Consider the following 24,770-nt stretch of genomic DNA (forward strand, 5'->3'; position numbering starts at 1 on the left):
CTATGGATGCTCAAAGAATGTGCACCGCAGCAGGGACTGGGTCCTACACCTTGTATCCCAAGGATATTCTAGAGTTATTCAGGTCAACAACTTGATATCAGCCGCAGAAACAGCATTTAGGGAGTAGAGAGCAAGACACACTTGAAGAATCAAACGCTGTTTAGTTTGGCCGGAGCACAAAACGCAAGGTCCATGTGGCACGGGATGTAGCCCAAAGGCAAGAAGGACCAAGTCAACCCTGTCAAGAGGTCAGTGCTGATTCTGAGTATGAATCTAGAGGCTCTAAGGTGGGGCACCTGGATGGCTCAGTCGGTTAAGCTCTGACTCTTGGTTTCAGCTCAGATCATGATCTCACAGTTATGGGATTAAGCTCCACATCGGGATCTGAGCTCAGTGAGGAATTTGCTTGAGAGTCTTTCTCCCTGTCTGCCCCACTCTCTCTCAAATAAATTTTTTTAAAAAAAGGCTTTAAGGAGCCTATGGTATGATCATATTCCATTTAGAATATCACCCTTGGTCCAGTGAAAAGACCATTTGAAGGTGAGTCTGGGAACCGTTAGAAAGAAATGACCATAGTCATCAAGGTGCAAGATGGTGGGGCCTGACCTCAAGGGTGTCTGCAGTGCAGACAGAACAAAGTGGATGGACTTGGAGGTAGACTCATCCGAGCTGGGTGCAGCCTGGGAAGGGGATAAGGGATGAAGGGACGAGTCCTTAGCTTCTGTCTTGAGCACCTGGGAGGACAGGATGGCGGTACTTTCCACTCAGAAGAGAAGTGGAGGAATGACAAATTGGAGGTATGGGTAAGAGGGTGTGAAGACTCTGACTTGGGAAATGCTGAGACTTCCCTTTCCCCACAGTGGCTTATGCTGCAAGGTTTATTTCTCCCTCAGGATGCATGTTCATGGTCATCATACCATTTGTGCTCCTGACAAAGTGTCCACCATTTTTCTTCTTTCTCTTTTCCAAATTACAGTGGAGGGCTGCCTGCGTGGCTCAGTAAGTTGAGTGTCCGACTCTTTTGATTTCAGCTCAGGTCATGATCTCAGGATTGTGAGATCAAGACCCGTGTCAGGCTCTGTACTCAGCAGAGTCTGCTTGAGAGTCTCTCTCTCTCCTTCTGCCCCTCCCCCTGCTCAAGCTCTCTCTCTCTCTCTTTCAAATAAATAAATCTTTAACAATAAATAAAAATAAAAATTCTCTCTCCGTGTCTCTCATGAATAAATAAAAATCTTAAATAAATAAATAAAATTACAGTAGATACACTGAAATGCATAAATCTCAAACACATAGTTCTATGAATTTTTAAAAAGTGTTTATTTATTTATTCATGAGAGACACACAGAGAAAGACAGAGACATAGGCTCCCCTGTGGGGAGCCCAATGCAGAACTCAATCTTAGGATCCCGGGATTATGACCTGAGCCAAAGGCATCAGATGCTCAACCACTGAGCCACCCAGACGCCCTAGTTCTATGAATTTAGACAAATGTATGCACTTATGAACCCAAACCCAAATCAAGAGAGGAAACGTTTCCATCATTCTCAAAAAGTTCTCGGGGTCTCTTCCCAGCCAATCCTGTCTCCCATGAACACAATCTCTGTTCTGATTTTGATTCCTATAGGTCAGTTTTGTTTGTTCTTGAACTTCGTTAAATAGAATCACAGAGTGTGACCTAATAAGGAATAGGTATATATTTCGTCTCTGCTCTTAGTTCCTGATGCAAAGCTCCTAAAACTCTTGAAATTTCCTGATAGGAGCATCTTTTATTCTAATGAGGACACTCTTGGTGGGCTCCTGGATGGGGGATTGTCACTGCACAGACCAAATCATGATGAGAGGCTTATAGCTTTCAGCCCCATCGCAGGGCTGGAGATTGAGTTAATAATCAATCATGCCTCTATGATGAAGCTTCCATAAAAATCCCTCAACTATGGAGTCTGAAAACCTTCCAGAATGGTGAATCCCAACCCCATGGGTGATGGAAGCTCCTGTGCCCCTTTTAGAACTTTCCCTATGTATCTCCTCGTCTAGCTTTTCATCTGAATCCTTTATCCTAACCCTTTTATACAATAAACCAGTTCATATAGTGTGTCCCTGAGTTCTGTGAGCCATTATAGCAAATTATCAAATCTGAGAAGGAGGTAATGGGTACTCCTGATTGGTAGCAAGTCAGACAGAAGTGTGGGTGACCTGGAGACCCACCATTTGTGACTGGAGTCTAAAGGGAGGGCAGCCTTGTGGGATCAAGGCCTTAATCCGTGGGGTCTGCTCTAACTCCAGGTATCGTCTGTGAATTAAATTGTCGGACACCCCATTGGTGTCCACAGAGGACTATAGAATTTCTTGGTGTGGGAAACCCACACATTTGGTGAAGCTCTGTGAAAAAGCCTGACATGCTTCCCTTTACAGAATAAGTAGTCTTTGCATCTGGCTGCTTTCACTCATTGTCATGTTCTTGAAATTCACCCGTGCTGTTGCATGAATCACTAGTTTGCCCCTTTGTATTGGTGAGCAGCGTTCATTGTTTATTTACATTCATCCAGTCTCTTCTTGATGGGCATTCGTATCCTTTCCTCTTTGGGGCTATTAACAAAGCCGCCGTGAACACACATGGTCAAGTGATTTTGTAGTAAGATATGTTGAGATTCAAGTGTCTCTGGGAGAGCCAAGGATTCATGCCCAGGAAGCAATGGCATATGTGGGTTTGAGATTGAGAAATGGTATCTAATCAGGAGACAGACATTTGTCGGTTACAGGCAGAGAGTGAGTGGTTAAAACAGGAGCTCATCAGGTAAACTGTAAAGAAGCAAAGTACCCAAGACAGAAGTTGCACTGCCTTTTTTGGGTCATATCTTTCCATCACCCCAAATCCTCACCTCCGGCCCCAGGGTTCTGTTCAAGATATCCTGGCTCAAGCACATTCTCTCCTTCCCCCCCATCCTGCTGTCTTCCCTGCTTCAGCACCACATCTCCCACCTTCTTTGAATCCTGACTCAGGACCCATTTGATCCACACACTGCATCCACACCTGTGAGGATCCAAATCCTGACCATCCCCTGGCTCCCAGTCCCCGTTCTGGGCCTCAGGGGGACACCTCAGGTTCCAGGACACTCTGCTGGAGAAGCATGAGTAAGGGAATCCAACTTCCCAGTTTCTCCATCTGACCTTGCTTCATGGACATTTTGTTTTCTGCCCTTTGAAGAGCTGCAAGTGGCCACTGGCTTTAGCCCTGAGTCCTGAGAGCAACCTTCCTTCCCCTGAATTTGGGACCAAAAACCCTCTTTCCCACTCTCCATCTCAATTGGCTTCTGTGCCTTTTCTCATAGGTACGGGCTATAGAACTGTAATGTCTGTGCCCCTTATCAAAGCTATAGTTTGTGTCCTCTCCTCCAAAATTCACATATTAAAACCCTACCCCACAACGGTGATGGTGTAAGGAGATGGGGCCTTTGGGAGGCTATTAGGTCATAAGGGTGGAGCCCCTATGGGTAGGATTAATGCTCTCATAAAAGAGGTCCCAGAGGGCTCCCTCAGCTCCTCCTCCAAGGGAAGACACAGTGAGAAGAGAGCTGTCTAGGAACCAGGAAGGGGACTCCCACCAGGACATGACCAGGCTGGGGCTTTGATCTTGGACTCCCCAAGTTTACCACAGTCCCCACCATGCCCTACTGTCTGACACCAAGCTTTCCCCCCTCCTTGTTATCTGTCTGGTTTGTGACCCCTACACACTGAACCTTTGGAGGACAAGAAGCCTGTCCTGTGTCCCTCTGAAAGTTCCCTGATCCCCAGAGCCTCAGGCCTAGCAAATATTCCATCAAAAAGCAAACATTCTAAAATTGAGGCCTAAATGAAAATTATCCTCTATCTTGCTGGGCTGGATATGTCTTCAGAAACAGGAATACACTAATGGTTGCCTTTTTATGTCTTGTAATTTAGAGCCCTAGAACTCGGGGCTCAAAGAGAAAGCTAATAGACTGCACTTCTGAGCCAGGAGCCCTTTTCCAGACTGCCCTTTTCCAGCCTTTTTCCAGACTGCACCGGAGGGCAGCAGAGGCACCTCGGGAGCCAGTCTCCAGGGCTGCATTTTGAGTGATTAGTACCTGCCCTGGTTTGAACTAGAGACTCCTCTGCAACCCCCAGCCCTATGAGGAGCTCCTACAGGCACCCCAGTACCAAGCAGCAGAGGCGAGGCCTCAGTAGGCTTTGAGTCCCATAGATCTCTCCTGATCCTGAACTGGCCCTCCCAAAGACCAGAAGGAATATGTCCCAAGCTTTATTTATTACAAGGGGAAAGCTGATAATGACAATAATGGCCTGACAGTTGAATGCTATGACATGCCAGACACTGTTCCAAATGCATTCTCTCATTCAATCCTTAGAAGCTAAGAAGTGTTGTGATTCCCCCATTTTAGAGACGGGTAACCCAAGGCTCAGAGAGATAAAGTAACTTGCCTGCAGTCACCCAGCAAGAAACTGGCAGAGCTGGATTCAAATCTGAGCAGCCTGGCCCTGGGACCATACAAATGGAATAGGCTTCATTGCACAGAGGAGGCTCAGGTGTCTCGCCAAGACCCCCCCTGGCATGCTCCTCTCTACAGCTGGGGCTCCTTACCACTCACACCTGCAGCTCTACCTGCGGGGCTCATTCTCCAGCTGCAGGAGCAAGCAGAGGCTAGTTAAGCTGCAAGCGCTGACTAGTTAAGTCTCCTAAAAGCAGCCACCAGCTGGCAACAGAAGTTAAGCTGGTGGATAATACTGCAATTTCATGTGCCCCAATTGGGACCCCCACCCCTACCCCGAGGCACACATTCTACTCCCAGAGTTCTCTGGCGAGGTTAAACCCCAGCTGCCCACGGTGCTAACCTGCTTCATCATACACACCTTCCCAGGCCTCTCTGCCCCTTCATCAATGATGCTTCCTGGGACCACCTCCCAAAGAAACTCCTTGCACTTGAATCCTTATGGTATGTGGCTGGGGGAACTCAAACTAGGATAATGAGCAGCTAGCTATGGGAATGTTGCTTAACTTCTCTGAGATTCAGTTTCCTCATCCATAAAAGAAAAATGGGGATGCTAATAGTATCTGCTATTCAGGGGCGTTGCAAGGGTTAAATACGTTGATGTTTCCAGAGCACTTAAAATAATAAATGGCACAGAGGAAGCATTTTATTATGTAAGAAAATTCGAAGACTGTCCAAAAGCCCAATCCAAACCATCCAAGATGCAGTTTTCCCTTCGTTGACCTATAGACAAGCCCGTGGTCAGACAAAAGCCCCCCAGACCGAGCCAACTCTGACATTCTGAAACACACCACGGACAGTACCCACACCAAGCTCACCCTGCCATGAAATTCTATTACCCCAATGCCAGCAGCTCGATTTTACTGTCACTCAGAATTTCTCCACATAAGAGGCTTGAAAGTAATTTCTGAGTCATTCTGGGTGCTAATTGGTTATTGCACAGGGATTACATTTCTCACGTTCAAGGTCAACTGAAATTTCTCTGTGTGTCTGAGAACAATTTTCGGTCTGTTGGAAACATTTTTTTAATCAGCAACTATGGTACGGAGCAATTATAATTCAGGGATAAACAAGCGTTTGCAGGCTCTTGCTAGAAATAAACGGATGCATTTTGTTGCATGCAGATAAAACAGTCCTTTACTGAAGTAAAGGAAGCCAGTAACTGGCCCAGACAAAACGCTATGTTCACGCAGGAACTGTTTTCCGTGGCATCCTGAAATGTCATCCTAGCTGCCCTAGGATGGAAGAAAGCATTTTGCCAACTGAGACCCCATTTTATTTTTATTTTTAATTTTTTAAGATTTTATTTATTTATTCATGAGAGACACACAGAGAGGCAGAGACATGGGCAGAGGGAAAAGCAGGCTCCCTGTGGGGATCCTTTGGCAGGGCTTGATCCCTGGACCCCAGGATCACGCCCTGAGCCCAAGGCAGCCGCTCAACCACTGAGCCACCCAGGTGCCCCAAGACTCCATTTTATATGAGAAAAGAGTGGCCTTGTTTTTTTTGTTGTTTTTTTACCCACAACAGCATATTTTTAACACAGCAGCAAGTGGGCACAGTTTCATCAAAACCTTGAGGGAAGGGGGCGCCTGGGAGATTCAGTCAGTTAAGTGTCTGCCTTCCACTCAGGTCATGATCTTGGAGTCCTGGGATCAGCCCTACATCTGGCTCACTGCTCAGGGAGGACTCTGCTTCTCCCTCTGCCCCTTCCTCTGCTATCTCTCTCTTTCTCTCTCTCAAACAAATAAATAAAATCTTTTTTTTAAATTTTTTTAAAGTTGAAGCAAAGAGATGGAAGGTATTCTCTGGAAGGACTAACCAACAGTGTCCAGTTCTTGGCTCTACTGCGTGGGATGTCCATTTACCAGCTCCTCTGGACTTGAGCCAGCTCTGCAGGAATAACCTTCACTTATCAAGTTCACTGGAGAATGACTGATAAGCCCAAGGCCAGTGTGTTTATCCCACTTATTTCCAGGAAGGGATATCCCCTGGGTCAGACCCATCACCACAGTCTAACTTTTGTGCAGGGTCCAACAAGGGTCAATGCTCAAGTGCTATTTCTGTCAAGTTGAGGGGGAGATGAACACAGATCTTGGGATAAATGCTAAAGCCCTTGCCATCGCCGGCACAGCCCTTCTACTGTGATGACCAGCTAGCTACTTCCTCAGCCTTATTTGCTCCCTCTCCTCTACCCACACTGGCCTTAAGTTTCACATGGTTGCTATATAACTCAGGGCCTTTACACAAGCTGTCCTCCCTGAATGGAATTTCCTTTTCCCCCTCTCTACTCAGTTAACTTGCACCATTGTTGCCTCAATCACACCCTCCCTGTCCTCTCTGTCCCTCCCCTTCATAATTCCCAGAGTAGCACAGACCTCTCTTTCACAGAACTTTACCAGGTCACGATTTTTTTTATGTGCCTGTGTGATTATTTGATGAATAACTATGACAATAATCTATTTCATTTTAGCTATTTTATGCAATTTTTTCGGAGTTAGCAGGCCGTCACTATTTATCTAGAATTGATGATTTCCCATCAGACTCAGTATATTGAGTTCGTACAAACAAAATAATGTGTTTTCCCTTATGTAACGACTTTAAAATCACTCAATACACATGTAATGAAAGAACTCAAACTCATCTTCCCTAAAACATTTTCTTTGTAAAACCAGGATGTGCCCTACACACCAGCTACTCTCACACAGCTGAAAATGGGATCTAGTAGTCCCACAGAAGGGAAAGGGCTTAGCTGAGGTAGAAGCAGAGCTAGATAGTAGCCCAAGGTTAGGGCCAAGGGTTCTTCATCTTCAGAAGATATACCCATCGGTATTTTATGAAGTCAGTAGCATCATCGATTCCATTTGTTCACAGTACAGCACTAACCCACCAATAGATCCAAATCCAGATTCTATCCTTGGCCTCAGTGACTCAGCCTCCATAATGGAGAACTCCCCTATCCACTTCTTTCTTTCACCGTTACTACCATCCCAGCCCAAGCTACCATCAAAAAGACCTAAGAAGTGAAGGAGAACTTTCAGGGAAAAGTGAGGACAAGGAGGCAGGAATGACTTCACAAAACAGGGTACATTTGGTTTGGGTTTTGTAGGATACCAAGGAGTTTTCTGGGAGACAGAATAACATTGCAAAGGCATGCGGTCATGAAAGGCCTTGATAGAAACCCCACCATAAGTGGGAAAAATGGCACAGAAGTAGACTCAACCAGTTCCCACTGACATAGAAAGAAAGACTTCTCACCTCGAATTTCTGCCGTAGTTCCTCATTGCCCTCACTTCCTTCCGGCGGCACAGGTACATTGAAGTACTCGCCTTCCTCCTGGCTCAGCAACTTAAACCTAAAGGGAGACAGGGAGATGAGATAAATTCTATGACTATACTTGATATTATTTTGCTGGTTAGGCTAAGGAGAGGAAGACTATAGACATCTGTATCTTAAAGAAATGTGTTGAGGGTTTTTTTTTTTTTTCTTTTGGGGGAGGTGTGCACATGTATGTTTGTAACCAGGTATACTACATAATTTTGTAACTATTTCACAGTTTTCAGGAAAAAAAAATGAATGTTCTGGATGCATTTATAGGATGTAATGTGCTGGCCCTGGCTCCATCTCTCTCTCCATACACACAGCTTTTCTTAGTTCTATCATTCAATACTGTATGTGTTTACCTCCTTTTTGTCCACTAAGTGCTTTCTTATTTTGAAAGAATGCTATGAAGATCTCCCATGGTCGATGGATTCTTATCACATTCTCCCAGCATCCTGGCACTCACCAGCATTTCGATAACTATAGACTTGTCTCCATGATGTTGTTTTCTCTGCACACACCTTCCCAAAGTCTCCTGTATTAACCCCCTGAGAAATGGCATCCCTAAATGGGTAAGTACACCGCCCTGGAGTCCAACTCTGCCTGGGTCCAAATCTCACCTCTGCCCTTGCCTCCTTAGATCAGTAGATAAGCTAGCTAGGCTCTCTGGGCCTCAATTTTTCTCATCTATAAATTATAACAAGAGGGTTTTTTCAGGGGCACCTGGCTGGCTCAGTCAGTAGGGCATGTAACTCTTTTTTTTAAAAAAAGATTTTATTTATGTATTTGAGAAAGAAAGAGAAAGCATGAGCAGGGAGGTGGGGCAGAGGGAGAAGCAGGCTCCCCACTGAGCAGGGAGCCCAACGTGGGGCTCGATCCCAGGACCCTGAGATCATGACCTGAGCCAAAGGCAGACACTTAACCAACTAAGCCACCCAGGCACCCGAGCATGCAACTCTTAATCTCAGGGTCATGAGTTTGAGCCCCACATTAGGCATAGAGATTACTTTAAAAAAAAAAAGTCTTTTTCATAGGATTACTGTGAAGCTGAGATATGGTGATATGGTGACTCATGTAAAATGATAAGCACAGTGCCTGGCATTTAGTAAGTGATAAAAGAAATCATCAACATCATTATGCATATTGACATTATCCTCATAAACAATATGGCTTCAGTATGTTTTCAACCACAAAGATGTTTCCGTCTACTCAAAGGATAACACAAGAGTGAGAAACGAAAAAGGCATTCCAAAGACATCCGAGTCGCTAGAAGGAAAAAACATCCCGGAGCTCCTCACTCCCAAAGAAAGACTTTCTAACCCAAATCCACAGTTCTCAGAATGATTTTTTCCCTCCATTCACAAAACTTCCTCAGCAGCTTCTAAAAATAGGAGAGGTGATTCAAAACAGGGATTATTTGCGCCTCTCCGCCTCCACATTTAATATTCAATTGTCCTCTTCCCAATTTCCCAAAGAAATACAAAAATAAAAGAACATCTGTATTTTCATTGGCAATCAAGAAGGGTGCTATCCACACAGCAGGGACTTCTAGGAACTCCCACAAATTAAAGTAATAGTAAGAAACCATGGAGCTGTGGTTGGCCAGTGTTATCTGCCTTTGTGGATTTTGCTAAATCTGGACATTATGATCCACTTCATGTTTTTCATTATATCAAGTCTCTTTTTTTAAATGGTATATTCACTTTAAAAAGGAAGCCAACAGGTTACAAGTAAAAAGTAACTGTAAAAACATAAACGGACGCAAATCAGAGTTACCCAAGACCAAGGAGATAGCATTGCTCACTGAAGGCTCTGAGACTACTGCCTGCCCCTCCTTGTGAAAATAAAAGATCAGCCAGCAGCAGAAGTAGAAGAATGTTAAGGGTACAGCAACAGCTGCTAAGACTTTCTCTTTGTGGTAAACTGAAGATTTGAGGGAGCACTAGCCAAAGGATAGCTTGGCCTGAGTGCACTTCAGGATTATTAATGCCCCAGCCAGGTGCTATCTAAACCATGTATGGTCTAAGCCACTTTGGAAACAACAGATTAAGGGGAACTGACCAGCCTGACCAGTCAATGGGACCCCCAACAGAACCCCATGAACAACTCTGGGCCAGACCCCCAGGGACTAGATGATAATCACCAATTCTGATCCATATTCAGGAAGGATGGGGCATGTCATGGTGCCCTCACTATGTGTGCTGGAACCAGTATATGTCACTACTGCCTCTGAATTAGGTCTTGTGTCCGTTAGAAAAGAAACGCAAGGACTCCTTCCAACTTTGAGTTGCACAAAACCAATACGGGGAAAATCCCTCCAATAGGGCAGAAGGGCTGCCTGTTGGGCAGCTGTTTCCAGCTGTGGATCTCTCCAAAATAGCTACAGGGAACAGGATCCCTATTCTGACAAAGAAAATTTTCAAAAACTACAAAAGACTCCTTTTCCCCTTCATCTGATTTTGAAAAATTAAAACTGAGACACTCATCATTTCTGTGCTCGTTCATCTATAAGGATGGGCAGATGCAGAAAAATAACAGTATGTATGAAAAACTCAGTCAAATAAAGAGAAACAATGAGAAATCAGATAAGTACCTCCCATGAAATAGAACTACTGCCAAAAGACAGAAAATTCTGAAAAATACCTAGTTCATAGTTTCAATGAGATTCAAGAAGCTAATGCATCTTTGAAAAGGGAAGAATCTGAGATTAGAAAAGGCCACTTTCAGAAGAAACATGTAATTACTAAATTTAAAAATCCACTGGAGACAACAAACACTAGGTTGCATAATTCAGATAACAATTAGGGAATTAGAAGACAAACCTGAGAAATTTTTCTGGCAGTTGAATCTGATATTTATTATATCGATTAGAGTTGACCTGATGCTTTATATGCCATTAAGAAAAATGCATATTACCAAAATTAACATACAACACGAAAGGAGGGAATATCACAACATATACATCAGGAAAGTCATTATGATCTGTCTTATATAAAAAGTTCTTATAATTCAATAAGAAAATGGCAGGCAAAAAAAAATCAGGACATAGTCATTTATAAATACAAACAAATGGCAATATACTAATGAAAATATTCAACAATATATATATGATGCTGAAATTATGTAAATATGTATAATTAGTAACAAAACATGTATAATCTTAGCATTCTATCTTTGAAATTTACAATACCAGATGTTGACAAGTGTGGGTGAAATGAAAAGTATCACACAGCTCTGGTGAGAATGTAAATTGAAAAAGATTGCAGAACAGTTTGGCAAACACTGTAATAATACATATGTTCTCAAAGCCATCGATTCCAAGATTAGGAATTTCTTAGGAAATAATTAAAGCTATGCACAAAGGTTTTTGCTGCAAGTATATTTACTGTAGGATTATTTATATAGGTATTAGGCACTACACATCTTATAATAAGAATATGATTCTGTAAGTTGAGGCAGATCTATAGGGCTACATGAAAATGATGTTGCCCAAGATTACTGAATTATAAGGAAAAGTGTTCATATGCATTGTTAGATGAAAAATGCAGGCTGCTACACAGTATGCACAGTAAAATTTCATTTTTTGTTTCATATACACACTTGAGTGCACACACACATATACACATACACAATACATACACACAGAAGAAAACCTCTTAAGTAGTATCAATAGTGATATCCCTGGACAGTGGGATTCTGGATAATATTTTGTTTTCTTATTTATGTTTTTCTAATAATTATTCAATTAATGATAATCACTAACACTTACTGATTACTACTGACTTACACTATTTTAGTATCACAACAATTCTATGACATAAATACCACTATTATCTCCAAATGGAAAAAGGAGTCAGAGGCAAAGTAACTTGCCCAGGGGTACACAGCTAGGAAATGGAGAAGCAGAGATTCCAATCCAGGAAGTCTGAATCCAAAGCCTTAGTTTTCTAGGGGGAGAGATGGAGCTTGTAATAAGACCAAAATGACATTACTAGTAATAACAAAAGAAAGCTTAAAGAAACATAATTTTAAAGTAACAATGATATAATAGTTATCTGTTTATAAGAAGAATGAAATGGGAAAATAAGAAACCCCTCAGAATCAGAAAAATCATGCTGGAAATGTGGCAATTATGGCCATAAATATTATAATATTTCCCTATGGAAAAAAAGAAAGACTTCTGAATCCTTCTGGATTCAGGTTGGCTTTTGGGTTTTTTTCAACTCAACAACACACTGGTTGTTATACCAAACCAAAGAACTCAGGTTAAACATGAGAAAATGGGCAGGATCCACGAGGAAAGAAGTATTTACCTCTCTGCAACCAAAGGAGACAAGTTGAAAGGTCAATCAGATGTCATCATTCCTTGGCTTCTCAACTTACTCTGGGCAGAAGACAATGTTCCTAAAAGGCTTGCATGGGATCTGCCACGCCCCCCTCATCCTGCCAGTCCTTGTTTCCCACTGCTACTTCCTTTGCAGATCCAGCTCCAGCCATACAGGTCAATTCCTTAACCCTCAAACCTGCAGGGACACTCTTGCCTCAGGGCCTTTGCACTTGCTGTTCTCACCATCTGGGACAATCTCTCCCTAGACTTCCACATATGTACTCCCTCACCTCCCTTCAGGTCTTTGCCATGTGTCACCTTTTCAGTGAGTCTTTTCCTGGGAATTGTTTTAAATAAATCAGAGTATCACCACCACAAACACCCCCAGCATTCCCTACCCTTGTTTTTTGTTCAATTTTCTCTATAACATTTATTTTTAATTTTTTTAAAGTAAGCTCCATGCCCAGTGTGGAGCCAATGCAGGGCTTGAACTCATGAAACTAAGATCAAGACTTGAGCTGAGATCAAGAGTCAGATGCTTAACTGACTGAGCCCCTCCAGGCACCCCTCTCTATAACATTTATCAGCCTCAAATGTTCTATTTTTTACTACTTGTTTTTGTTCATTTTAAAAGATTTTGTGTATTGTTCTCCATATAAAAAGAAATCTCTACAAACCCAAAGATTCAGCACACAGCTACCTGCTATGTATATTCACTGAAGAAATGCCAACAACAAGGCAAAAATCACAGGCAAAGAGTATTAACTGTGACAGACATAAGTCTGTGTTGATATAAGTCATTTTGGAAAATACGTCTTGAAGAGCTACGTAGTGAATAATGATGCCACATACAAACATGGCAAAAACCATCAGAGATGAAAGAAAATGTTCAAAAAAATGTTACTAGGAGACCCTTAGCAAGCACCATACATTTTGGTCAAATGAAACAAATTAAAAAAATAGGAAGGCATAAGAGATCTGGATATTATATTAAAATGGAATTAAGAAATATTGAAATGCATACCCTACAAGTAGTAAATGTAATCTTTTTATTGAAGTGTCCACAGAACACTTAGTAACACTGAACTAAACTAAACTGAAAAAAAAGAAAGAAAGAAAAAAAGAAAGAAAGAAGAAAGAAGAAAGAAAGAAAGAAAGAAAGAAAGAAAGAAAGAAAGAAAGAAAGAAAGAAAGAAAGAAAGAAAAGGAAAGAAAAGAAGAAAGAGAAGGAAAGAAAAGAGAAACGAAAAGAGTACAGGCCATATTCTCTGACTATAAAGTACTAACACTGTCATTTGACATTAATAATGAAAAATGAAACAAAAAGCTAACATCAATGGTTTCCAAAATGCCCAAATAAAGCCACACTTCAAAGGAAATTAAAAACACAATTGCAGAGCCTGAGCAAGGAATGCAACATATCACAGCTCGAAGGAAATCTTTATTCCCTCCGATGCTTGTTCTTTATTCTTGAAGAGCAGAGTCCGTTAAGAGAGGAAAAATAAATTAGCAAAATGTTAAACTGAAATTCACAGGCAACCACCCCACAAATGCACAATAAAGAAGAAAACTGAAACGGAATTGTTATACGTAAATCCCAGAGCTCATTCTTTGCAGAAAAATAAAGCACAGCAAAACAGATGAACCCCTGGAAAACAAGGGGAAGGAAAGGAGACAGCAGAAACAAATAAAATTAGAAACAAAGGAGTGGGTCTGATGACAGACGCAGGGCTGGTGGCAAAGTGGCAGATGAGGGGCCTGAGGCTGGCGTGCCACATCTGGGAGCTCTCACAGCTGCCTTCTGCCTTTCTGCCTTCTGCCTTTCTGCCAATTTTAACGCAACACAAGAGCTAGGAGAGCTCATCCCCTGCCAGATGGGGAAACTGAGTCTCAGAGATGGGATGTAACTCACCCAAGAGCCCACAGGGACAAGAATCCAAATTTCTAGAATTTGATGCATTTACAATCAAGACAGCATCATAGATATCTTGGCTCTGAATCTGAAGAGGGGCTTTTATCTGAAAAATCCAAAGAGGGCTTTTATTTAGCAAAAGTTCCCTCCTATAATTTCATCAATTTCACAACTCTCCTAGGAGGCGGGTGGCGGATACTGTAATTAGCCATAATGGAGTTGTAACCACTGAGAAGGCTGTAGTACAGAGAGGTAAAGTGATTCACCTGAAGTCACAAAGCTTCTATCCACATAGGAGAGCCAAGGTCAAAACCCACCCGTCTACCCTCTAAGCCACTGCCAACTCCTGTACCAGGAGGCAAAAAGGGATATGCATGTGCTTAGGCCCTAGCATCCTAAAGACCTGGACTCAGACTCAAGCACCATCACTTACAGGCTGTGTGTCCTTTTACACAGTGCTCGGCTACTCCTTTTTTTTTTTTTTTTAAGATTTATTTATTTATTGAGAGAGAGAGAGAGAGAGATTGAGAAAGGCAAAGACACAGGCAGAGGGAGAAGCAGGCTCCACGCAGGGAGCCCGATGTGGGACTTGATCCCGGAGACCCGGTCTCTGGGATCACACCCTGGACTGAAGGCGGCGCTGAGCCCCCGGGCTGCCCAGTGCTCTGCTACTCTGATCCTAGGAACAACGCTCCATATAGAACTAGCAGGAGAACTGAAAGATGATGAAGTGTGCTTGTGGGGATATTACGGGCCTAGTCCTTAGCCCTCCCTGCACTCTGCTGTCTGCTTCCAGGGAGTAGATAGGGCAGGCACCAGCCCAGAAAGGAGTGGCACTTGTGGGAGAGAGCCCCGTCCATCTGGGCCTGAAGAACCACGAGAAGTGAGCAAAGATAGGGTAAAAGCAGAGGGGCTTTGCCCACCCAGCCTTCTCTGTCCTGCACAGAGACCTACATGGAGGGCCACACATCACAGCAGCAGACCAGGGAGGGATACAAGGAGAACTCAGACAGCCCTCCTTGCTCCCACACAGGAAACAGAAATGACGGCTCACACAAGTGGCCTGGGGTAGGTCAAAGAGGCAACAGGCCAGGCCCTGGGACTCTAGCAGGAAGCCAGAAATGATGCTCCAAAGCTGTGGAGGGGCATCCCACCTCAGCAGGCACGGGTTCAAGGACCAGGCAGGAGGATCCGCTGCTCTATAGCAGTGAAGCCCAGAAGGCATACCACAGGCTGGAGGGTCCCCTTCTCACCACCAGGAGGTCACAAAACTGTATAAGAAAGTCTGGATGCATTATAGAAAATAAAGAGGCTGTTACTGGGTATCAATGTGTGACTCTAGGACACCTGGAAAGTGATCAGCCCAGAGCCTGGCATCCAGTTAAGAGTCAATAAGTGGTAGCTATTGTTGCTGTAATTATTATTATTATGTTCTCTCTCCTGTCTCACTAAGACCCCCTGGGGATCATATATTCCTTGTCTTTAACCTCTTTACGCCTGACTTAAGGAGGAAGGAACACGCAATCTGCTGGTAGTGCTAATGGCAGCATGCAAAGTCAGATCATCCATATGTCAAGAAAAATTACCCAAGTTTTTATCATGAATGGATGTCATACTTTGTCAAATGCTTTTTTTTTTAATCTATTGAGGTGATCATATGGTTTTTATCTTCTCTCTTGTCAATGTGATGCATCCTGCTGATTAATTTGAGAATACTGAACCACCCTTGCTTCTCCAGGATAAAGCCCACTCGATTGTGGTGAATGGTTTTTTTTAATGTATTGTTGGATTTGGTTTGCTAGTATTTTGTTGAGAAGCTTTGCGCCTATGTGACACTTGGGAAAATGCCAAGAAGATGGCAGTGTGACCTCTTACCATCAAGCGATAACATCTTCTAATTAGTTATTTCCTTCCCCACTACTACTTGTTAAAATTACTATAACTTAGTACTGTTACTTATAATCCACAATCCAGGAAGGCCCAGACAGCTTCCCAGCTCTGCAAAGACAAAAGCTAACTTTTAGATAGTCTTCTAGTCGGGGACTCCTGGCTGGCTTCATCAAGCATGCAACTCTTGATCTCTGGGTTGTGAGTTCAAACATCAGGTTGGCTGTAGAGATCACTTAAAAATAAAAATCTTAAAAAAAAAAAAAAAAAAAAAAGTTGTTCCAGTCTGGTAGACTGCTTCCAAGGCTGTGATTTCATTGCCCTGTTTAGCAGTCAATTTTACCTCTAACTTAGCAAAGTGACTTCACATTCCTATGTCTCTTGACATACCAACATCAGCTTGTCAAACCTTCAGAATCAGCCAGTCATGTACCTGGTTTCCCCATTCATGAGCTGAGCTAAGGAAAACTGTGACAAATGCTCATTACCTATTTTTTGAGAATTCTGTTGTTAACCATTTGTGATCTGTGCTTCAACACATCTTATTACTACTGCTATTTTTTTAAAGATTTTTATTTATTCATTTGACAGAGAGAGAGAGAGAGCACACCCAGGGGGAGTGGAAGAGAGAGAGGAAGAAGCAGGATCCCCACTGAACAGGGAGCCTGACATGGGGCTTGATCCCAGGACCCTGGGATCATGACCTGTCCCAAAGGCAGATGCTTAACAGACTGCCAGGTGCCCAACTACTACAAAATTTTTTTTTTTAGATTTTATTTATTTATTCATGAGAGACACATAGAGAGAGGCAGAGACATAGGCTGAGGGAGAAGCAAGCTCCCCACAGGGAGCCCAATGCAGCACTGATCCCAGGACCCCAAGGTCACGACCCAAGCCAAACGCAGCCGCTCAACTACTGAGCCACCAGGTGCCCCCCACTACTACTATTTTTATATGCACTTGGCTTCCAATCTCCTTCACATCTGTTATTGATCAGTTATTGATGTCATTTCTTCCCCTTCCAGAAGTTACGCTCCATGAGGTCAGGTCTATCTTATATCTGATGGATCTCTAATGGCTGGAATGGAATAGAAAGAGACTCAGTATCTATTTGAATAAAAGTCTGTGATACATATAGGGGTGCCTGGGTGGCTCAGTCAGTTAAACATCCCACTCTTGATCTCATCACAGGTCATGATCTCAGAGTGGTGAGATGGAGCCCTCTCCCTCTGCCCCTCCCTGTGCTCATGCACTCTCTCTCTCTCTCTCTCAAATAAATAAATGAGTCTTTAAAAAACAACAACAAAAAAGTCTAGGATAAATATGGAGGAGAGACAAGGAAGTTGTACGGTGAACAATGGAAAGGATATGTGGTCTGTTGATACATTCTCTTTCTTGCTAAAGCGGTTTGACTTTTATTTTCTTTCACTTGTAACTGAAAAAGCCCTGAATGAAACCATTCAGAAAGGAGACAATTTCTCTTAAAGAGATAAGAGCAGCCACTAATCTCTGCTTTGCCCAAAGCTCTGGTACCAGATTGGACTACGTATTCAGACTCTTTTACTTAAATGACAGTGAAACAAACCATTGTGCCAAGGGGGCTCATCCAGCCTCTTCACTGGGAATACTGAGCAAGGATTTTTTGCTATGGGAAGGGAACAAAGCAAAGACTGTGGAACAAAGGAGAACTGCAGCTGACCATGACCGCAAGGTCCCAGCACCTCTGTGGCCAGGCTTGGTAGGCAGTCCCAACAAAGGAGCATCTTCATACAGGGCCAGAATCTGACCGTGGACTGCATCTATCTTTAGGGTATATTGTGAAACCCATTTTAGTGCCCATGGGGCCAGTCAAGACATGCAACTGTGTAAAGCTGGACGTATATAAAGCAATAGTAAATAGTGAAGACTATGGCAGACAGAAAATCCGTGTCCTGTCTGAAGGAGGCATTAACTAACCACTCACCTGTTCCCAGCCGTTGCCTTCTAGGTCCAGTACATCCAGATACTTCTGGCTTTGCAAGCCAGAAGTCTAGTTTTTTTTTTTTTAAGTAGGCTCCATGCCCCAATGCAGGGCTTGAACTCGACCCTGAGATCAAAACTTGAGCTGAGATCAAGGGTCACACACTTGGGGCACCTGGGTGACTCAGTCAGTTAAGCGTCTGCCTTTGGCTCAGGTTCTCCCTCTCCCTCTGCCCTTCTCCCTGTTCATGTGCACTCTCTCTCTCAAATAAATAAATAAAATCTTAAAAAAAAAAAAGAAGAAGAAGAAGAATTGGACACTTAACCGACTGAGCCACCCAGGTACCCGCCCCCCAAAGTCCAGATTTTTATGGAAAATGTCCTGATTTTAAAAATACGAACCACTGATTTTTTTTAAGTACAAGGACCAAACATAGATATAAAACATATCTGTGAGGCAGATCCAATCTACCAGCCATCATTCTGTGTGACTCTGCATTAGTATTTCACTTTTAGGAGAAAAAGAAAAACATCTTTCTTCCCATGTTTGCTGGACCAAGCTGTATGGTAGCTTTCAAAGCAAAATCCTGCTTACCAGCCATCAACACCAGCTTTCTGCAGTTCAGAAATCCCAAACGACAAAGATCCCATGAAGTCATTCCTGCTGGTCAGATCCCAATCCCAAATCTCTACAGACAGTCTTCTGTCTTTGTCCGATTCTTTCAGTTGGCTGCAAAGCACAAAAAACAAGAAGTCAATGGAGGTTAGGTTACAGTGATTTCTCAAGCAGATGAAATGTTTAAGAGGACAAGCCCCGAAGATAGGAATTTTTTAAGATTACAAGCTGTTGCAAGAAACATATTCTGTTTCCATCCTGGGAAGTTCCCCAGGGAGGGAGAGCTTCTCCAGTTCGACAGCCTGTGGCTTAGCAGGATGGAGAACCTGAGCCAGCTCCGATAGAAACAGTTCTAGCTACTTCTGCTACCTTACATGTTAGTAGGGCTCGGGATGTTCAGGAAACCATATTGCCACAGTTGCTATAGCAAATGTGGATACCAATGATATAAATGCATGAGTGTCTGCACACATGTGAATCACCATGAGGCTGAGGACATGCATGGAGGAAGTAGTCTTGTCGGGGCCGGTCAGGGGAAACTGCCTGTTCTGAGGCATGTCCTCGACTGCAGCTGAGATGTGCTCCCAGAGAGAGGAAACAGGGGATGGGGCTCCCACAAAGAATTATGTTTCTGGGCCATAGTCTCTGGAGTCAGGCTGTCAGAAGCCAAATTGCCTTTGACCCCATATTTGCCAGGGGACTCTGGCCATGTTCTTTAACCTCTTGAAGCACCGTTGGTTAAATGGGGATGAAATGGTCAATAAACTGAGATCATTCAATAGAATGCTTTTTATAACCAGGATATGCTCCACAAATATTGGCTGATGTCCCTAACACTTATGGGCCAAGATGCATCAAAAAGCTGCCCCAGGTTCTTGGAGCACTGGCCAGGGAAGATCCTCATGGAAGTTGGCAGAGAACTCTCAACAGGCTGCAGCCCCAGCATATCCATATCCACAAACTGAACCCCGGAGGGGGGATCGTCACATCCTATGGGTTATGTCCTACTGTTCACTGAGACCAGAGCTTCTCCCACAACTTGCCTTCACCTAGCAACACATCACACTACTTTCTATCCCACCCACTCCCCACACCACAGACATTCTCGACTCTATTAAAAAAATAAGTTCCAGTTTTTACTTGGCTTGCAATGCAAAAATGCAGATGGAGGGGGAGGAATGGAAGGGAGGAGGGAGAGAGGGAGGGAGGGACAGAGGGAAGGAGGGACAGGAGAAACGAAATGGAAGCTGAGAGGGCGTGATCTCAGGTGATCCACAAGCCAACCTTCACAACCCACCCTGCTCAGCCAGTATTTAACTTACAATCTGAATGTTTCGTTCCACTCAGGGTTGAGGGAGCACTTGATAGTTTTGGTCTTCTGCTTGCTCTCACTCTTGGGGTCAGGAATCAGTTTCAGCTTCACATAAGGGTCTGACAAGCCATTGGGGTCCATAGGTACAAGGTTTTTAGCATCTCTTACTAGAAACAGAAAAAGCAGTTTTAGCATTAATAGCCCTGAAATGTTGAAACATCAAGCAGTGAAAGTTAGAGAACCTGTGGAAGAGTCCTTGGCACCACAGTATTTAATGGGAATTGTAACATATTAACATCAAGAGTGAAAAGGCATACAAAGCAAGATAGATGAGTGAGATGTAGCCTCTGCTCTATATGGGTTCAAAATTGATTTCTGACTCACACCGTGCTACCCACTGTGCCCCCGGGATTAACTTGTACGCTCTCTAAGCTTCTGTTCCACAAAGCCAACAAGAAAGGTCGGCTTTTTTTTCATTGAGCAGCATGTTGTCAAGGTTCATCCACATTGTGGCATGTGTCAGCACTTCATTTACAACTGAATACAATCCTCTTGTATGGATATATCAAACTTTATTTATCCATTCATTAGCTGAACATTGAGACTGTTCCTACTTTTAGCTATTGCTAATAGTTCTGCTATGAACATCTGTGTACTGTGACACAGAAGGTCATCTGTTGTAGGATTCCATTTACATGAAACACTCAGGACAATAAATCCACAGAGACAGAGAGCAGAGTAGTGGTGGCCAGGAGCTGGTGGATAGGGTGAATGAGAAGGGACTACGTAATGGACAAGGGATTTCCTTTACTGGGGATAACATTTCTTGGAACTGGATACAGCTGATGGTTGCTCAACCCTATGAATATACTAAATGCCATTGAATTGTACACTTTAAAATGGTTAATGGTTCATTTTATGTTATATGAATTTCACCTCAATTCAGAAAGCAAAAGTGAAAAGTGAAAGAGTTGCCCTCCAAACCAAAGTGTACCTGTCATCCACGTAGCACCCATAACCCCCACCCAGACAGCCCAGAGAGAAGCCTGGGAAAATATCGCAGCATTACAGGTAGGCTCTGCCCACAATGAAGAGCACTGAGTAAAGGAGGCAATAACACCAGCTTAAAGAAGAAGGGAAGCAGAAGGTCAGTAGTGTAGACGCAACTGGCCATAGAAAGGATGAGGTGGAATAAGATATCAGCCTAGACAATAGGAAGAAGTTAGCTAGGAGTCAACTTGAAAGCCAGTGTTGTAGGTAGCCATGGGAAGGCAACGGGAAAATGGGAGTTATAAGGTCTTAAGGATGCAGTGCCAACCACCTCACTTGTGACAGAAAAATCCAAAGTATTGTATTAGCAGACTGAATCAAGTGATCTGCCAGAAGGCTAATAGACAATGACTCCTACCAGGAATGCAAAGATGGTTCAATCATAGAAAATCTATTATTAAATATTCATTTTATGTATAGGTCAAAGGAGAAAACCATAGGATCATTGCAATTAACTAGAAATATCAGGAAATTATCTTCACAGGATAAAGCCTATCTGAATTATTTCATAGTGAATGATAAATGTGATCCCATTAAAAGCAGGAAGACGACAGACATACATGACTCCAGCTATAATTTGACATCTTTTTCCTAAGTGTTCCATAAGTGCAATAATACAATAGAAACAGAATACCAGAAAGTAGGAGATAAGGCACCCCCTCACCTCCTATAACTTTTGCTTCCACCCCATCGCAATCACCTCTTCCCTGGACTTTATCATCCCAGAAATCACACTATTTTCTCAGTCTCTGTTTTACATACCCCACGATCCTATGTCCCTTCCTATTTTTCCAGTTCATTAACCCCAGTGCTCCACTGAGACAAGTCTTACACCACCAAATCAGTCTGTTGAGCCGATCTTTATTGAATCTTCTCCCCAGGCCCTCTTGCCTTTATTGAACTCACCCTCAGTCTAGAGTTCATATTGCATTATAATCACTCCCTTGGAAACACCCTCAACTCCCTTGCTCTTCTTTCTTTCCATTTAACTGGAAAAAAAATATCCAGACCCAGTTAAATTCAAAGATCTTCTGTTTATTTTCCAATGCCGAAGCAGCTGGCCATTGTTGTTGGGAGTGGGAGTAATGACATCTGACTCGTCTAAGATCCTATCACTAGGAAGGGGTTGGGACTAAATTAATAAGTCAGAAAAAGGGCTGGGTGGACTGCGAGGGGAGTGACTAGGGGCCCCGGAATGCCAGCCATAACTTACTTTGCACTCTAGCATATGGCCTTTCCTTCCATTTATCCAGAGGCTGAATTCTCTTTCCCGTGTCATTCTCAGGCAGGCTATATCTCATTCTTGCACCAAAAGCAAAAACTTTTCCTCTTTGACTTTGTCTCAGCCAATAAGCTTAATAAGCAGGTGCCTGTGAGGCATTAGGCATTCTGTTAGGCATTGGGGACATGGGGCCAACATAAGATGTTGATACCATCTCCAACGAATGCAGAAAACGAAATGTATTCAAAGTATAGTTGGTCGCTAATGAATCGGTAGTCACATCACATAATGTACAAGGCTACAAGATGTCAGGTTTTGCATCCTGCCTAACAGTTACTTCACATTTTGGGATCTCAATTTCTTTACCAATGAGATGGAGATAAAACATACTTCATTGGGTTGTTGTAAGAGTACAATCAGATCCAGAATATACACAGCACAGAAACTGGCCCCCAGGGAACAGTCTATATTTTTGCTATTTTATTATTATTATTACTCATACTTAGTGTCCCCTCTCGTTATATTTGTCCATTTTTGTTAAGAAGACATGACCAGGGATCCCTGGATGGCGCAGCAGTTTAGTGCCTGCCTTCGGCCCGGGGTGTGATCCTAGAGACCTGGGATCAAGTCCCACATCGGGCTCCCTGCATGGAGCCTGCTTCTCCCTCTGCCTGTGTCTCTGCCTCTCTCTCTCTCTCTCTCTCTCTCTCTCTCTCTCCTCTCTGTCTCTCATGAATAAATAAAATCTTAAAAAAAAAAAAAAGAAGGCGTGACCATTCCCAAATGGACTCCTATCAAACAGCACCACTTCTGGGTCTTCTTTAAGAATAATGCATCTGACCTTTCCACTTGAACCTTTCCAGAAGGCTCCTCAAACCTTAGAATATAAGAGTCACCCACAGGGCTTGTGAGACATCTATCTCTGCAACCCACTTCTACAGAGGGATTCTGATTCAGTGACTCTGGAGTAAGAGCTGCTCATTTGTTTTTCTAACACGTTCCCAGGTGTTGCTGCTGCTTCTGGTCCATACATCGCACATCAAGTAAAGCTTTTCTAGATGATATAATTTCTTAAGATCCTCATGCATTTTCCCCATAGACTACAATCTCCAACTGTTAATTTTCTCTCATTTCTTGAGTCTTCCGGGGAAAATAGCATGTGCCAATTTCTAGGCTGGGATCTTGTAATGACACATCTATCACAGAGTAAGCTGCATAAAAACATGATCTGAGGCGCTCTGAAGTGCCAGAAACTTGTCTGTCTGGTTGATTGGCAACACATATGCAAGTGGGAACAGCTCACATCTCTTCTCTCTGCCAAGGCCCACACCCTCTTCCCACCTCACTCCCCTATGTTATGAACTGATATCATGGGACCATCACCAGAACTTTCTTTTGTTGTAAGTTTACAAGTTCACAGGTCCTTCAGAGTGCTCTTTTTGGGACAAGTATGTGATGTATTTTTGAGCCAATCTTTACAATTAATGGTTTAAGAATGACATCTCCTTGGGCCTCTACTTCTCCTGAAATCAATATTTATGATTGAGACCTGACGCCATCTCTCCCCCAACCCTCATAAATCCTTTCTTCCCTTTTTGTCTTTTTGGGTCTATTATCTACTAAAGAGGTGAAAAATTTCTGTGGAAAGGAATGCAGTGGAATTGATTCTGGGACTGCTGGTGTTCACATCTCAAGCGTTCTCACTCCTGCAACCACCACATCATGAGCAGTTGACAGTAGCTGCAGGCTAAGATCCAGAGGCCTGTCCCTCCTGAAGCTTTTCAAAGTAAAGTCATGTTTCCCAGCCACAATGTACTGAGGAAGCAAATCTCTCTAGACCACACTTGGCGAGACTGACTTTGATTTGTCTTGATAAATGTTTCTTTACTATCTTTGTTGAAATCCAGCCAGCCCAGATGGTACAAAATGCTTCACACAAGGCAGAAATAGCAACCTTCCCCCCTGGTGGAAGTGTGCTAAATGTACAGAAGAATAGTGTCCTGATCCAGAGAACACTGCTCGCCTTGGACATGAAGCAGGTGGGGGGTAAGGTCTGGCTGTTTCCATCAAAGGGTCTTCTGCATGCTTCTGAAAGGTACCTAAGACAGCACTGAATCCATAAAAAGCACTACTGTTACCTATTTTGCTAAGAATTTTTTTTAAGAACTTTCTTACTCTGTCCCCCGACTCTACATCCCACCACCACCCAAAATACAACATTAGAAAAGTCTGAGTAATTGTGCTGCTCTAAAGCCTTTATCTCACATTGTGGATGCTAACCAGAAGCTTCTCTTTATCAATTCCTTTAAAAGGCACTTCCTTCAACATCATGAGTCCTCACTTGTCCTCCCTACGTGTCCTCAGAACAGCTGTTCAAAGTAATGCCCACTGAATGCAAACTGGCACAGTCACTTTGGAAAACAGTGTGGAGGTTCCTCAAGAAGTTAAAAATAGAGCTACCCTATGACCCAGCAATTGCACAACTAGGTATTTACCCCAAAGATACTGATGTAGTGAAATGTCAGGACACCTGCACCCCAATGCTCACAGCAGCAATGTCCACAGTAGCCAAACTGTGGAAGAAGTCACAATGTCCTTCGACAGATGAATAGATAAAGAAGATGTGGTTTATATATACAAT

At 43.2% G+C, this 24,770-nt stretch overlaps 1 protein-coding gene across 2 annotated transcripts in view; it reads right to left on the bottom strand.

Moving 5' to 3' along the window:
- The window catches only part of PRKCB (protein kinase C beta), a 325,651-nt gene that overhangs the window by 90,377 nt on the left and 210,504 nt on the right, over positions 1-24,770 (bottom strand). For both annotated transcript variants that reach the window (XM_038540028.1, XM_038540027.1), the window contains exons 6-8: positions 19,868-20,024; positions 18,525-18,659; positions 7,782-7,878 (exon numbers count right to left, since the gene is read on the bottom strand). In XM_038540028.1, the coding sequence (XP_038395956.1) occupies positions 7,782-7,878; positions 18,525-18,659; positions 19,868-20,024 (389 nt within the window). The remainder of the gene's footprint in view (positions 1-7,781; positions 7,879-18,524; positions 18,660-19,867; positions 20,025-24,770) is intronic.

The sequence above is a fragment of the Canis lupus genome, chromosome 6, assembly GCF_011100685.1.
Source record: "Canis lupus familiaris isolate Mischka breed German Shepherd chromosome 6, alternate assembly UU_Cfam_GSD_1.0, whole genome shotgun sequence".
In the NCBI taxonomy this organism is placed as follows: domain Eukaryota; kingdom Metazoa; phylum Chordata; class Mammalia; order Carnivora; family Canidae; genus Canis; species Canis lupus.